This window comes from Drepanopeziza brunnea, assembly GCF_022702325.1.
Source record: "Drepanopeziza brunnea f. sp. 'multigermtubi' strain 214-2 chromosome Unknown ctg7, whole genome shotgun sequence".
In the NCBI taxonomy this organism is placed as follows: domain Eukaryota; kingdom Fungi; phylum Ascomycota; class Leotiomycetes; order Helotiales; family Drepanopezizaceae; genus Drepanopeziza; species Drepanopeziza brunnea.
In genome coordinates this window covers 2,096,265-2,109,614 of record NW_027094070.1, presented here as the reverse complement: position 1 = coordinate 2,109,614, position 13,350 = coordinate 2,096,265, and the positions used below count along the sequence as shown (strand labels likewise).

At 49.5% G+C, this 13,350-nt stretch overlaps 5 protein-coding genes across 5 annotated transcripts; 3 read left to right on the top strand and 2 right to left on the bottom strand.

The window, feature by feature from the left end:
* Positions 1 to 121: 121 nt before the first annotated feature.
* L3040_004957 (uncharacterized protein) lies at positions 122 to 1,058 on the top strand (the record flags this gene model as incomplete). Its single annotated transcript, XM_007288675.1, has 3 exons — positions 122 to 603; positions 672 to 820; positions 880 to 1,058. The coding sequence occupies 3 exons, from the start codon at positions 122 to 124 to the stop codon at positions 1,056 to 1,058; spliced, it is 810 nt and encodes a 269-aa protein (XP_007288737.1).
* A 1,203-nt stretch (positions 1,059 to 2,261) lies between these two features.
* L3040_004956 (uncharacterized protein) lies at positions 2,262 to 4,152 on the bottom strand (the record flags this gene model as incomplete). Its single annotated transcript, XM_066156386.1, has 4 exons — positions 2,262 to 3,632; positions 3,683 to 3,845; positions 3,901 to 3,984; positions 4,058 to 4,152. The coding sequence occupies 4 exons, from the start codon at positions 4,150 to 4,152 to the stop codon at positions 2,262 to 2,264; spliced, it is 1,713 nt and encodes a 570-aa protein (XP_066011798.1).
* A 4,779-nt stretch (positions 4,153 to 8,931) lies between these two features.
* On the top strand, positions 8,932 to 9,841 carry L3040_004955 (uncharacterized protein; the record flags this gene model as incomplete). The annotated part of the gene is made up of 2 exons (XM_007288673.1): positions 8,932 to 9,015; positions 9,068 to 9,841. 2 exons carry the CDS (start codon positions 8,932 to 8,934, stop codon positions 9,839 to 9,841), a joined length of 858 nt encoding a protein of 285 aa, XP_007288735.1.
* Positions 9,842 to 9,873: 32 nt separating this feature from the next.
* L3040_004954 (uncharacterized protein) lies at positions 9,874 to 10,725 on the bottom strand (the record flags this gene model as incomplete). The annotated part of the gene is made up of 2 exons (XM_007288672.2): positions 9,874 to 10,597; positions 10,655 to 10,725. 2 exons carry the CDS (start codon positions 10,723 to 10,725, stop codon positions 9,874 to 9,876), a joined length of 795 nt encoding a protein of 264 aa, XP_007288734.1.
* Positions 10,726 to 11,227: 502 nt separating this feature from the next.
* L3040_004953 (uncharacterized protein) lies at positions 11,228 to 13,346 on the top strand (the record flags this gene model as incomplete). Its single annotated transcript, XM_007288671.2, has 4 exons — positions 11,228 to 11,287; positions 11,343 to 11,946; positions 11,997 to 13,021; positions 13,071 to 13,346. The coding sequence occupies 4 exons, from the start codon at positions 11,228 to 11,230 to the stop codon at positions 13,344 to 13,346; spliced, it is 1,965 nt and encodes a 654-aa protein (XP_007288733.2).
* Positions 13,347 to 13,350: the final 4 nt, after the last annotated feature.

Genomic DNA, 13,350 nt, shown 5'->3' with positions numbered 1-13,350 from the left:
ATTCCTTCTACGTATCTGGCTGTCATTTTTCCGACTCGTTGACCAGGAAATTTACAAGAATTGAGAACTTCATCATCTAACAGCCCTCGAAAGAGCCTACCGTCACCAATCAGCTTCCAAGATGCCTTCCTCCCCCACCCTTCCTGCGATGAAGACCTCCCCCAAATACATCTTCTTCACGGACTTTGACGGCACCATAACTCAGAGTGACTCCAATGACTTCCTCACCGATAACCTGGGCTACGGCCAGGTTCTGCGCAAGCAAGGAAATCAGGATGTGCTGAACGACAAGATGAGCTTCCGCGATTCCTTCCAGGGCATGATGGACTCGGTCAAGACGCCCTACGACAAGTGCATCGCCACGTTGCTGGAGAATATCAAGTTGGATGTCGGCTTCAAGGCCTTCTTCGAATGGGCGCGAGAGAACAACGTGCCCGTCGTGGTCCTGAGCTCGGGCATGACGCCGATCATCAGGGCCCTGTTGACGCATCTGGTCGGGCCCGAGGCGGAGGAGATCCAGATCGTGAGTAATGATGTGACGAATCGGGAGGGGAAGAGCATCAACGAGGAGGGTGGCTGGCAAATTGTGTTCCATGATGAGAGGTCTGCTTTTCCCTCCTTCTGAACCCTGTCCAGCACATGGGTGAACGCTTTCGACTGACACCGGACAGTCATTTCGGGCACGACAAGTCCCTCGAAATCAGACCGTACGCTGCACTCCCTGACTCCGAGCGCCCGACCATGTTCTATGCCGGGGACGGAGTGTCGGATTTGTCGGCTGCGAAGGAGACGGACTTGCTGTTCGCTAAGAAGCACCACGGTATGCCTCCCTCCCCAAGTCTCTCTATCAAACGCTGCGGAGCTGACTAGGGAAAAAAGACCTCGTCCACTACTGCGTCCGCGAGTCCATCCCCTTCACCGAATTCGAAGACTGGTCCAACATCCTCGCAGACGTGAAACGCATCGTCTCTGGCGAGACGACCGTGCAGCAGGTCTCCGCCGAGGGCGTGGAAGCCTTCAAGAGGGGCGGCAGCCAGGTCAACACGGTTGTGAAATAGACGTATCTCCCTCTGCATCTTCGGGTTTGAGGATGTCAAGGGAAGGAATTTTGTGTGCATAGAGCAATTATAGATAGCTTAGAATAGACCGTTGTGTATAGACTGGATCTGGATACATGGAAGAACCTGGGTTCATATATAAATCCCAGTCATCGACTACTTTTTCGACGCGGGTATCCGAGATGTGAAATACGAGGGAGGGAGTGGTGACAAATGAAAAGACGAGGAGATGAAAATTGGTTGCGGAGATGATCTTACAGTCTTGCCAGCAATTCTACCGACCTATATGCATCACGTCTCTATCCTTGGAAGGACATGTCGTCGTTAAGCGAGGGGGAGGCCTCGTAGCGACGACCCCTTTCCTCGCCAGCCGAGAAATAAACAAAGGCTAGGCGACAGTCAAAACCTGCTGACCACCCCTCGTTCACTCATATCAGCCAGCATATCTCACTTCTCTGACAACGATGATGAAGATTAACAAGCACTACAGCGAGCAATTCTTCCAATTTCTGGGATTCGTCTCCCATTCTAACGTCCCCTCAACCCTATCCATCTATAGACGTGCCAACGGGGGGAGCACAAGCTACCATATCATCTTCACACCTTACACCTCCTCTCCTCCCTCTTTCATTTCCCGCCAATTATGCATCTCTGCTAAGATACAGTCTTATCCTGCTGCAGTTAAACTATCCCATATAAACATAGACCAATACCATGTATACAAAAACCCCCATCTCCACCCCAAAAAAAGCCCAATCCAACAGGCTTAACATCAGTACAAGAATGTGGGTATATAACAAAAAAAAGAGAATAACGGATAGATGTTTAGGTAGAAACAAGCATAGGTCGGACCTCAATGGTCGTCGTGTATGCGTCGTCTTTAGACTGTATCTCTGTAGCTCTGTGACTGACAAGCCTGAGCACGTATGGGGTCCAGAAGGCAGGCGTTGATGCCAAGCACGAAAGCAATAAATGCTATGCAAGAATGTAACTCTAAAAGCCGTACGTGACAGGCATGAGAAAAAGAATGGTGCGACGTAGGCCGTTGAAGTAAGCCATTATTGTGCGTGGTAGGCTGTTTGCTGAGGCTTAATTTGTTCACAGAGACGATTATATAGAGGTCCATGAGCATGAACGCCAATCCCTGGAATGGTGTGATACCGTGAATCCATGGAAATATCAGAAAGTGTAGCGTGTTTCCACTCATCGGCTGAGGCCGGCCGGCGCACTCGAATTCTCGGTGGATGCATCGCCTTCTATGGTTTTCCTCCAGTGGTCCGGTAGACATACGCACACCAGCGGGAAAGCCTTAATCTCACCGCTTACGACTGGTGAAGCGTCCTTCCGACCGGAAGTGTTCGATACACCGCTGTCACGCTGAGCTTTGCGTTTGGCATCCCAATCATCTGCCCGGTCATCGATCATTACACCTGTCGCCCAGCCATCATCCCAAATACCCACCACCTTGAGCATATCTCCTCTCTCCAGCGCGAACTCGTCACTGGCCCTTGGCTGGTAAGCCCAGAGTGTTGCAACCGTGCTTCCTGGATGGATCTCGTCTTGTGAGTAGTAGTCTTTGAAAAATGGCAGTTGCTCGGATTGTTGACTGGCAACACCTGGAGGCGAGGACAGCTCTCCGCCGCTGGCAGATATGGGTGATTGGGGATCGTCCAATCCTAGGACTGAACTGCTGGATAGTGATCCACCTCGCCGTCCGGTGGGGGGTGGCCTCAGAACTCCTCCGCCATTCGAGTGTGATGCTAGACTATACTCATCCGAAGATGACAGGTCCTGTCTCTTTCGAGCAGCTGCATACGCAATCGCGGCTCCGGCTCCAGTACCTCCGGCTCCGACGGCTCGTATATCTCCTCCACGTGGAGGCGAATCTCCTGAATGGCCTTCCAAAGCCGACATTCGTGCAATGCGTCCCCCGGGAAGCACTTCATACCCGTCTGGAGCATCTTTGCTACTTGTAACTGGATTGTAGGCCATCCCCTGCGATTTGCCGCCCCGGGCAGGATTGGGTTGGTTAAACGCACTACCAGCCTGGCTACCTCGTCTACGGCGGAGGAAGAATATGAGGGCAAAGATCAGTCCAATAAGGAGTATGAGGCCAGCGATTGACCCAATTACAATTCCAGCAATGGCCCCTCCAGACAGTCCATTGTCTGAGTTGGATCCACCAGGTGTTGATGTTGTGGTGGCTGGGGTGGTAGAGGTAGATGATGCAGTGGCTCCGACTGTTGGGGCACTCGTTGAAAAGCTAATGTAGCTGGTGATGGTAGGAAGCACAACATTAGCACATCTCGATTCCGCTTGAGAGTTATAACAGCATGTGTCCGTGCTGTTCTGTCCTCCAGTACCACAGTACTGACATAAACCAATGGTGCTGTTACCGAACCCGCAATTCTCTGCTTCGTTAGCAGCGCCGTCGATGCAGGATCCGCTTAACGACTCAGCCGGCAAGGCACAATTGGTGAAGTCAGCTCGGATTTGAGTATCAACATTGACGCCAGGGTTAGAACAGACGTCGCTATTGGCAGCGGTGATTGCCTCGCTCTCTGCATGTTCGGCCTGCACAGTGTAAGCAAGTATGCCGAGGTCAGTTGGCTTGGAAAACGTACGCAGGTGTTGGCACAGAGCGGCCGTGCAGCCGATGGAGAGAGTCCACACGCTGTTATGGAGTTTTGAATTATCGCATTACATATTACTGAGGTCGTGAATCGGGCGTAGAGATTGGTGGTGTTGGTAAGATTGATGTTGCTGCAGCCGAGAAGCGTCTGGTACCTGCATATTGCATTAGGACGTGAACAGAAGTAGTGATACGGGGATGGGAACGTGCTTCTGCTGGACATAGCTCGTGGATACGTAGGCGCTCAGTTGCTCATCGAAGTTTGATGTGCTAGAGACGAATTGCAGGAACGGGCTGTAGAGACAGGCGATTAGTAGCTGTAATCGGATGGCTGGGAGAAACAGTGACACGACTGATAGATACGCACAAAAGGCCGACTAAGGAGCTATCGGTCGAGATAGAGGCAGAGGTGAAGGCCGGACACTGGGTCGAGCCGGCCAACGATATACAACTCTGGGCCATTGCGACAGGGACAGTTGCGAGAGCAGATAGTAGGACGGACGTGGTTTTGACACCGGTGTGCCGTTGTTTGCGTGGGCGTGGGCGTGGGCGTGGGCTTGAGCTGGATCCCGATCTCCGAGCTCCTCTCTTCGCTGGTATTGGCGGCCCTCGCGAATCTCTTTGTGGCACCTTTTTCATATCGAAGGCTCCATTATGTGGCTGGCAGAGTGGGATGGTGGTGTCATGGCCCTGCTCCAAGATATCCTCCTTCATGTTTTTCGGTCCTGGGTAGTGACGGATCGTTGGTCACCGCATCCACGAGTTGTTTCCCCCCCTCGGAGCTGCGTTGGGTGGGCTAGCTGGACTGGGCAAGACTGGGCAGGTTGGTGATGGAGCCACGGCAACGGCATCAACAGTAACTCTTCGGCCTCTCTCCCTCCTTCTGCTTCTCCTTCTCCTTCTCCTTCTCCTTCTCCTGCTCTCTCTCTGCCTCTATCACCAAAGAAGAATTCCCAATTTCACGACAAAGGCGTGAGACTGTGGGTGACGAATTGAAGTTCAAACGAATGACTCGGGGGCGGATGAAGGAGCGTGTTGGGTAGATGGTGCACAGAGGTGTCGCGATGGAGCGAAAGTTGGGTAGATACCTACCGGTACCTAGTCAAGGTCACGAGATCAAGAAGGAGGCCCAGGGGGGCCCGGTTCGCTGTGTAGCTAAGTAGGGGTACCGCCGCTGCTTTAGCAAGAGTCGAGAGTAAAAACGCGAAGGATCGTTTCGAATGCCTCGAACATAGTGGAACTTCGTCTAGCATGCCTCAACCCCTTGACTTGACTTACGACGTATTTGTTATTCTCAATACTTGCAAAATGGCCTCGGCCTTGATAAGCAACGCTCGATTGGACGCGCAGCTTGCAATCGCCGACGATATACTTAGAAACTTCAACGTGGCTGGCTAGATTGGCAATAATACTACTACCACTAAAAATAACAACCAATGTCCTGCTAAAAGGAGGCAAGCTTAGTGGTATTAAATGAATTATGCTCTAACCTCATTTGCAAACCATTCCTTGCATCTACGTGTATTTCTATTCCGCTAACAAATTAGCTACAGGAATAGCTTCACCTCTTATTGACGGAATTCGGACTTACAGAGTACGTACGAAGGAGGTAGAGATACCGTACCGGTACGGTACGCAAATAGAGATTTGCATTTTGGGTGGCACTTTCTTCGAGGCATTAGAAACCATCGACCTAAAAAAGCGAAGGATGACCATACTGTCTGTAGTGGCCAAGAACGACAGGGCTCTCTTTACGCGCTTCTCCTATCAAAGCAGCGAGCTTTTCAACCTTCATCCTTCCTTCACCTTTCACCCTTCCTTGGCCAAGCTCGGACAGATTCCGTAGATCGGGACAATTGTCTGCAGGTCTTACTTATTATTCTCATGATTACAATCGATACCGGTACTACAGTACGTACTAAACTACAAGGCAAGGACAACGTCAAATTCCTCTGGCACCTAACCTCAACGTCAGACCCGAGGCTAGGGTAACCAGGGGGTTTAAAGTGGAGATTTTAAACTTCTGAGCCACCCTCAGGGCTGTAGCAATTCTTGCACTTCTGGACCCTTTTCCCTCTTGAAATTAATGACTTGTTTCATTTGGATATCAAGAAACGGCAGGCGAGATAAGGTAAGTTTATCCAATACCGGTACTGTAGCTTGTACACTTCCCCTCAACCCCTCGAGGTGCTTCTTCAAATCCCCAGGGGTTTAGCCTTCATTATCAGCTACCGTAGCTCATAGTAGGAGCTATGGCTACTGTAAAAATACACAGGGTCATCTCTTTACTTGCGCGAATGCTACCAGAGTTGAAGCAACTCCTCTCTAGGTACCAACCACAACAAGACCTCTGGTTTGAGGAAAGCAGGGCCCGACTACAGCTACTGGTACCGAAACCGACAAGGTCGCCTCAGCACAACACACTCAAACCACATACGTCGCGTGGGAGTGTTGGGTACTCCTGACCCGACCTCATACCCGGCTGGTGAAAACCCGATCTGTTTGACCGCTTCTAGCATTACGATATTCGGTTGCCGTCGTCTACCCGATAGTCTATCTACTTCGAAAAATAAGTGATGGGTCACGCTCCAGGTTTGAGATCTGAGCTGTCGACACAGATGAACCCAATATTAAGTAAGGGCTGGCTGGAACTTCTTATCCTGCTGAAATCTAAAATTATCCACTTTCACCTTGATTCTGCAAGGCGAGCTACGAGCCACTGTCTCATTTTCGTTTTTCGGTGTTATTGCCATTTAGGGGGTATGCACCATTTGAAGATGCACTACTCCATTTGAAGTTTGATAAAATCGGTTACTTCACACCAGAAGGTAAGGTCGTCACTTCGCGATGTTTACACAGCTGCGCTATGTGCACAACTAGTACGCCCTGCTACGTTTATTAAAGATTGACTCATTCAATTGATGTAACATGATTGCTTCATTTTCTCTGGAATACGGAGGGCCCTGCAAATTAATCGCGGCGTGCCATCGTCGAACCAATGTCTCGGTCATCGGCGTGCTTGACCAGGAGTAATTCGATCTCGGTGCGGGAGGTTGCAGTTGCAGATGTTTGATCCGATTTTTGTCAGACGAGACACTCCTAGATGACGAGCCTCTCCTCAATTCTTCTATGAAAATAGTAATCCTCGTGTGAAAACAGTATGGGAGTATGGGGGCACTTGACTCCAAAAGGGGGTGTGGTACAGTCACCTCTAACTGCTCTATTTTGAACCAGAACTCTTTACATTTGACAACTTAAAAACTTTCTACAGCCATGGGCTTTGAAAGGTAAATAAAAATTATAACCCTTTTAACAACAAGAAATGGCTTATAACTATACGGAGGTACAGCCGTTATGTATTTCTACCCACTTTGAAAAGTAGCTTAATCGAGCAATACCTTTAGGTCCCTGGGCCCTCGCTTCGTGTCTCTGAACGCAAGACTATTGCTCAATTAAGCTAGCATCCAAAGTGGGTCGGAATGCTTAACCGCTGTACCTCCGTAAGACGATTATTATTTTATACTTATGATTTAATGGAGTTAATTGAAGCAGAGATATAGGTAGTTGTAGAAGGCTGGCTTTCGCTTAGCTTTAGAAGAAGTCTTAAATGAAAAAAAAAGCAGCGACTTCAGCTTTTCCTCTTGTATCTAGGTCTATCAAACAAGCAGATTTAAGCTTAACGGTTCTGATTAACTAGTACTGTAGTACTTCCCCGAAGATAGAATTTGTAAACCCCGGCTACTATTGATTTTTTTCGAGATGTTGACACTTACTTTTGGTGCGAAAAGTGGGTTTATGCATTGGCAGTTACCTAGTACGGTAGGGGAAGGCTTATGACAACCGTCAACACAGTTGGGGGTGGGGGAGTAAGAAATCCGCGTATAAAAACATCAAACTGAACAAAACAAATCGCCACATACGCGTGTTGATATATGCTTTCCCTCACCAGGCGAAACAGATAATTTTGTTACCCCCAGGGATATTCAAATCGCTTTCCACGATATAAAGCTCAAAGTTTCGTGTAAGTTGAGTTGTAACACTCGATTCCAGCCTACGTATTCGCACAGTCGTCTAGTGACAACGGTGAGTGCTTTACTAGGAGTCCCTTGTGCAGACAGACACACCTCTTCCCCCCGGCCTCCGATACTGATAGGCAAGAGAAGTTTGAAGGAGGCGTCAGGACCAACCGCAGAGGCATTCAAACACGCCAAAGTATCACGCATATATGTACACATGCCATTACGCGTCGATGGCTCGGTAGCGAAATGCAACAAGATCCTCATTCGCCTCCGCTTATCTCGGCGAGCTCGCTCGATCGCTTTGTAGAGTAGACAACAGAACCAATAACGTGCATAACACCAAAAATATTATCCCCTTGCCTTTCAATTGCCATTCAGAGTCTGAGAAGCCCTTACGAGATCAAGATATCAACAGGTAAACAACTGTATCCTCGACTAGTGCGTGCAGAATCATATGCCTGCAGGTATAAAGTATCCCAAGACGTTAAAGCAAAGTAGTAGTATGTTGAAGGCCTCCCGGCGATATATCAAAGACGCTTGATACGGAAGAAAGTCAACAACTCCGCGACCGCGTCATGTATAAGCCTCGGCTGTCGTAGCTAGGCGCTCAAATTCCTCCGTCATCTTCGTGTCGTAACCCTAGAAACGATACTCGTGGGGCCAGCATGTCTGTCCGCACGAATATTGGATGTCAACAGGACTCCGCACAATCACACACTGGCATAAATGTGATATACTTACTTTATTATACCATCTTACCAAGCACTGTAGCTAATTCATATGGATGTAGACTTTTCGGTAGAGGTCTCGAATTCATCGGACATGACCTCTGTCTGCATACGAACGAATTATGTACGTAATCTGGTTTCCGTTAATAGTAGGGCTTGCTGCCGCAACTTTAGGGGCCCTTCCCTAGGATGGGTAAATATCTATTTATTAGTCTATTTATTAGATTCAGAAGTAAAGAAATCATTGCGAGTGCGGCAGTCTTAATTGCGCAAAAATTGGGTTCTCAAGCGTCTGTTCTACCTCCGTACAAGTGGCTCGGGGATAATCGTGGGCTCGCTTAGGTGGGCCTCCTTACACCCAGCCCTCTTCCTGTCGGATTTTTATGTGCGGAAGATTCGGCGCTAAGATAAAGTGCGATAAGGATTTTTCTGAGTCAACCTCCCGGTCACTACTTACGCGTCGATGCTTTGCATCCACAGCACACAGAACCAAAATGGTAAAGAAAAGGAACCGTGATCCGGAGGTTCTCCCAGAGGCTCCTTCACAAGGAGAAGACAACGACAGCGGTAGTGAGGACGTATGCTTTTCCGAATTCCTTACAATCAGATCACGCGCTGATCCCTCGATAGGAAATCTCTGTCGAATTCGAATGGTTCAATTTCAAGCCAGAAGTCGATTTTCATGGACTCAAGAGTCTTCTGAGGCAGCTACTTGACGTGGACTCACAACTGTTTGACCTTTCAGCTTTCGCCGACCTCATTCTGTCACAACCTACAGTTGGCTCCACCGTCAAAGTCGACGGGGATGAGACAGATGCCTATGCTTTCCTTACGGTTCTCAACCTTCACGAGCACCGTGAGAAGAAGATTATTCAGGACTTGACACGATATCTCATCGAAAAGTCAAAGTCGAGCCCGGCACTTGAACCACTCGGATCTCTGCTCACCTCTTCCTCTCAAGTTGGTCTTGTCCTCTCAGAACGCCTGATCAATGTCCCGGCTGAGATCTCGCCTCCGATGTATACTATGCTCATCGACGAAATCGAGGCTGCTGTCGAAGACAAGGAGCCATATGAGTTCACTCACTACCTTATTCTCTCGAAAACCTACAACGAGATTTCGTCAAACTTGGATCAAGAGGACGCACCAAAAACGAAGAAAAGCAAAGCAGCAGGGACCAGCCGAGAGGTCTTCTTCTTCCACCCTGAGGATGAGGTTTTGCAAAAGCATGCTCTGGCGTCTGGTTCGTTTGGGTACACCAAGGACGAGGGCGAGGGGATGGCGGATAGCAAGAGAGCGTTCTCGGAGATGGGCATTAAATCACAGGGATCTATGATTTTGATAGAGGCTAGCAAGTTCGAAGGGGCAGTGAAGGCTATCTGCGAGTACCTGAGCCCAAAATAGAATGCCTTCAGCCATGTAGCTTCTTTTCTTCTTCACGTTTCCTTTTCCAATCGCTGCATCAAGTACTCGACCTCCACCTCCTTGGTGAGCGGAATAACGAAATCCTTGTACATAGCCACCACGGCCTCAGCATTGATCTTTCCCTGCCCATCAGCACCAATACTGGGATCCGTACCATACGTCCTGGCCTTCAACCCTAAACGTTCCAGCACCTTTTTCTCCACGGCCGCGTTCGTAATAGCAGCATCGATCCCCTCACGATCTCCCGCCTTGATCAACCTTGTGAACTTCTCTGGGTCGGACTGGAACTTTGACTCGGCAACGAACTTGCCAAAATGAATTCTTCTTGAGAGAGCTTGTAAGCAGGCAATGTCGGCCGTTGCCGACGATCCATAGTTCTCCTCCGTCTCGCCCCGATCCTGACGGCCGAAATCTGCACATGCTGCTGGGAGAAAGTGGTTGATATAGCAGTCCTTGATCTTCTGGTTGACGTTGACGTTGTTCTTGTGCAGGATCTTGGGGTAGTTGAGTGGTTGAAGGATAGGCTTCTGAACGACTTCTGGGAAGAAGGGGTACTCGTCTGGGGACTCGAAGCGGCGGATCAGAGAATCAATTTTCTCTCGCTCACCAAGCAGCCAGTCTAGGAAGCTGAGCCGGGTGTTGGGAATTTGGACCGCACCCGGCTTGTAAATGGTGGCATTTACAGGGAATTGGGTCCTCTCGATAAGGAGGTAGACAATAGTATCCTCCAAACGACTAGAAAGAGGAGTCTTCTGAGTTATATGCTGGATCACGGGATGGGGGCGTACTCACATGAGCTGGTACCGGATATTATTGAGGTCCAGAGCCTTGGAGGCATCGGAAAGGTCTATGACGCTATCCATGGTGCTACTGTACTTGTACTTGTGTAATGCGCTTTGTACTACTTGAGAATAGTCGGAGGCGGCAGGAGTTAAAGCGCGGGAGGGCTCGTTTGCTCGGTTGCTGTGTACACGGAATATTTCTTCTCAGCCGAGTAAGGTGGATGTACTCCGTAATGAACATGTACAGAGTGAATGAGTCACAATTTTAAAGCGAGAGTTTGACGCTCCTCTTTCGGCACTGCTTTGAATCCTCACTCAGCCTTGTCGCCGCTTTACTGTACGGAGCATAGGATGCCAAGACGTTGAGGTCCACTAGAGCAGCGGCCGGGCATTCTTGATTCAAGGGCATCATCGTCTAGGTACCTACATCTACAAGCAAGAAGAGACCAGCTCCTATTCTCGCTCCTGTCCTGCGACCAAATACCCGAACAGCATTCCCGTAGCACTACACGATACCAAAACACCACGATACCACAGCATCACAGCATCACAACTCACATGTGCTGGAGACCGTAGACGAGCAATGGCTGGCTCGAGCAGCCACAATGGTTCGCCCGAGAATGAGGACTCAGCCATAATCTCTGTATGCCTCTCGCCCTGGAATCTAAAATACAGTATTATATCCTAACGCATGGCAGACTCGAGGCCTGGAGGCATTCGGGAGGAAGGTTACCACAACAGCCGGTCATCTAATTGGCCCTCTCGACCCAACATCAAGCACACATTACCAAACTGCCATGAGTGATCTACACAAGCAATTAAGACGACCCAATCTGCAGAGAAGCGTCTTTTCATTTGCCAAAACTACGCCTACCGACCTTGTCCGATCGAAGCTTTCTACATCGGAGATTCAATATCGGGCCTTAACCTATTTACCCGATGAACTCCTTGCCAACATACCCGAAGATGAAAATGTATACTCCTTATTCCAAGGCTTCCAAGCTACGATGCCAGAGGGCAGTCCTGATGGGAAGAAGCATAAAAGGAAGGTATCAAGGGGGAGGAAATTGCTAGAGGACGACAAGTCCGTGGGTTCAGATGATCCGCCATCAATGGCGAAGCTACGGAGGGAGCAAAATTCTCTGAATCATCGCCTCGAGATGATGGGTATTCGGAAGAATATGGCCAGTAGCGAGATCAGGGAAATAGACAGCAAGATATCAAACTTGAACTACATGAGAAAGATAGTTCTGGACAGACTAGCAGGGCTAGAGAAAGAGGAGGCTATGCTGGAGCATGACAGTTAGTTTTACCATCTGATCGCAGAAAAAGATGTCTGACCTTTTAAACAGTACTGGACGTTGAGAATCGGTTGGAAGATGCCCAGGAGCTATTGGACGATGAGGCGGCTTTCGCGCAAGCCAAAACCGAGGATGAGATCGACCCAGACGATCCAGCTATTGATGCTTCGTTTATGTCCGAATCGATGTACGAGAAACTGCCTTCCGCGAATAGCACACCCACAAAAGCCAGGAGGCACAAGACCATAAGGCGGAAATCAATGCCAATCTTGCACGAGCACTTCGATCCCGGGTCTAACATTCGGGAGCTTCGAGCTCACAATGACTCTATTACAGCCCTAGACTTCGATGTTCCGTTTGGCACCATGGTTACTGCGGCGCTAGATGATACTGTCCGGGTGTGGGATTTGAATGCAGGGCGTTGTATAGGACTTCTGGAAGGACACACCGCATCGGTAAGAGCGCTTCAAGTCGAAGACAACATTGTGGCAACTGGGTCTATGGATGCGACTATCCGATTGTGGGATCTTAGCAAGGCATACTATGACCCTCAGGATAACCGTATCGATAAGGATGGCGACGAAGAAGATGATCCGCTGGCTTTTGGAAACCCCGAAGACGAGGAGCCTGAACCACCGCCGGGAACTATGCGAGACTGCCCACTATTCACACTGGAAGCTCACGTCGATGAAGTTACCGCTCTTCATTTCAAGGGAGACACTCTGATTTCCGGCTCAGCTGACAAAACCTTACGACAATGGGATCTCGAAAAGGGTCGTTGCGTTCAAACTTTGGATGTGATGTGGGCAGCGGCTCAAGCCTCAGCAACCATGGGTTCTAGCGAAGGCGCTTGGCGTCAAACTGGCAAGGCCCCTGATGCTTCCGCGGACTTCGTTGGAGCAATTCAAGTTTTCGATGCCGCACTGGCCTGTGGTACTGCTGACGGAATGGTACGATTATGGGATTTGAGAAGTGGGCAGGTCCACCGAAGTCTCGTTGGGCACACAGGACCCGTGACTTGTCTTCAGTTCGACGACATGCATTTGATCACGGGAAGTTTGGATAGGAGTATCAGAGTAGGTCCACCCGCGTTCATGGTTTTGATTTGTGGCTAATATGATACAGATTTGGGATCTCAGGACAGGAGCGATTTTCGATGCCTACGCTTATGACGCTCCCATCACGAGCATGATGTTCGACAACCGTCGAATTGCATCAGCAGCAGGCGAAGACGTGGTGAAAGTGTACGATAAAACAGACGGACGCCATTGGGATTGCGGCGCAGGCGTAAACGCCGAGGAAGAAGGCAAGACGCCCTCTATTGTAGAAAAGGTTAGGATCAAGGATGGCTACTTGACGGAGGGCCGGAAGGACGGCATCGTGGGCATCTGGACTTGCTAGGCAG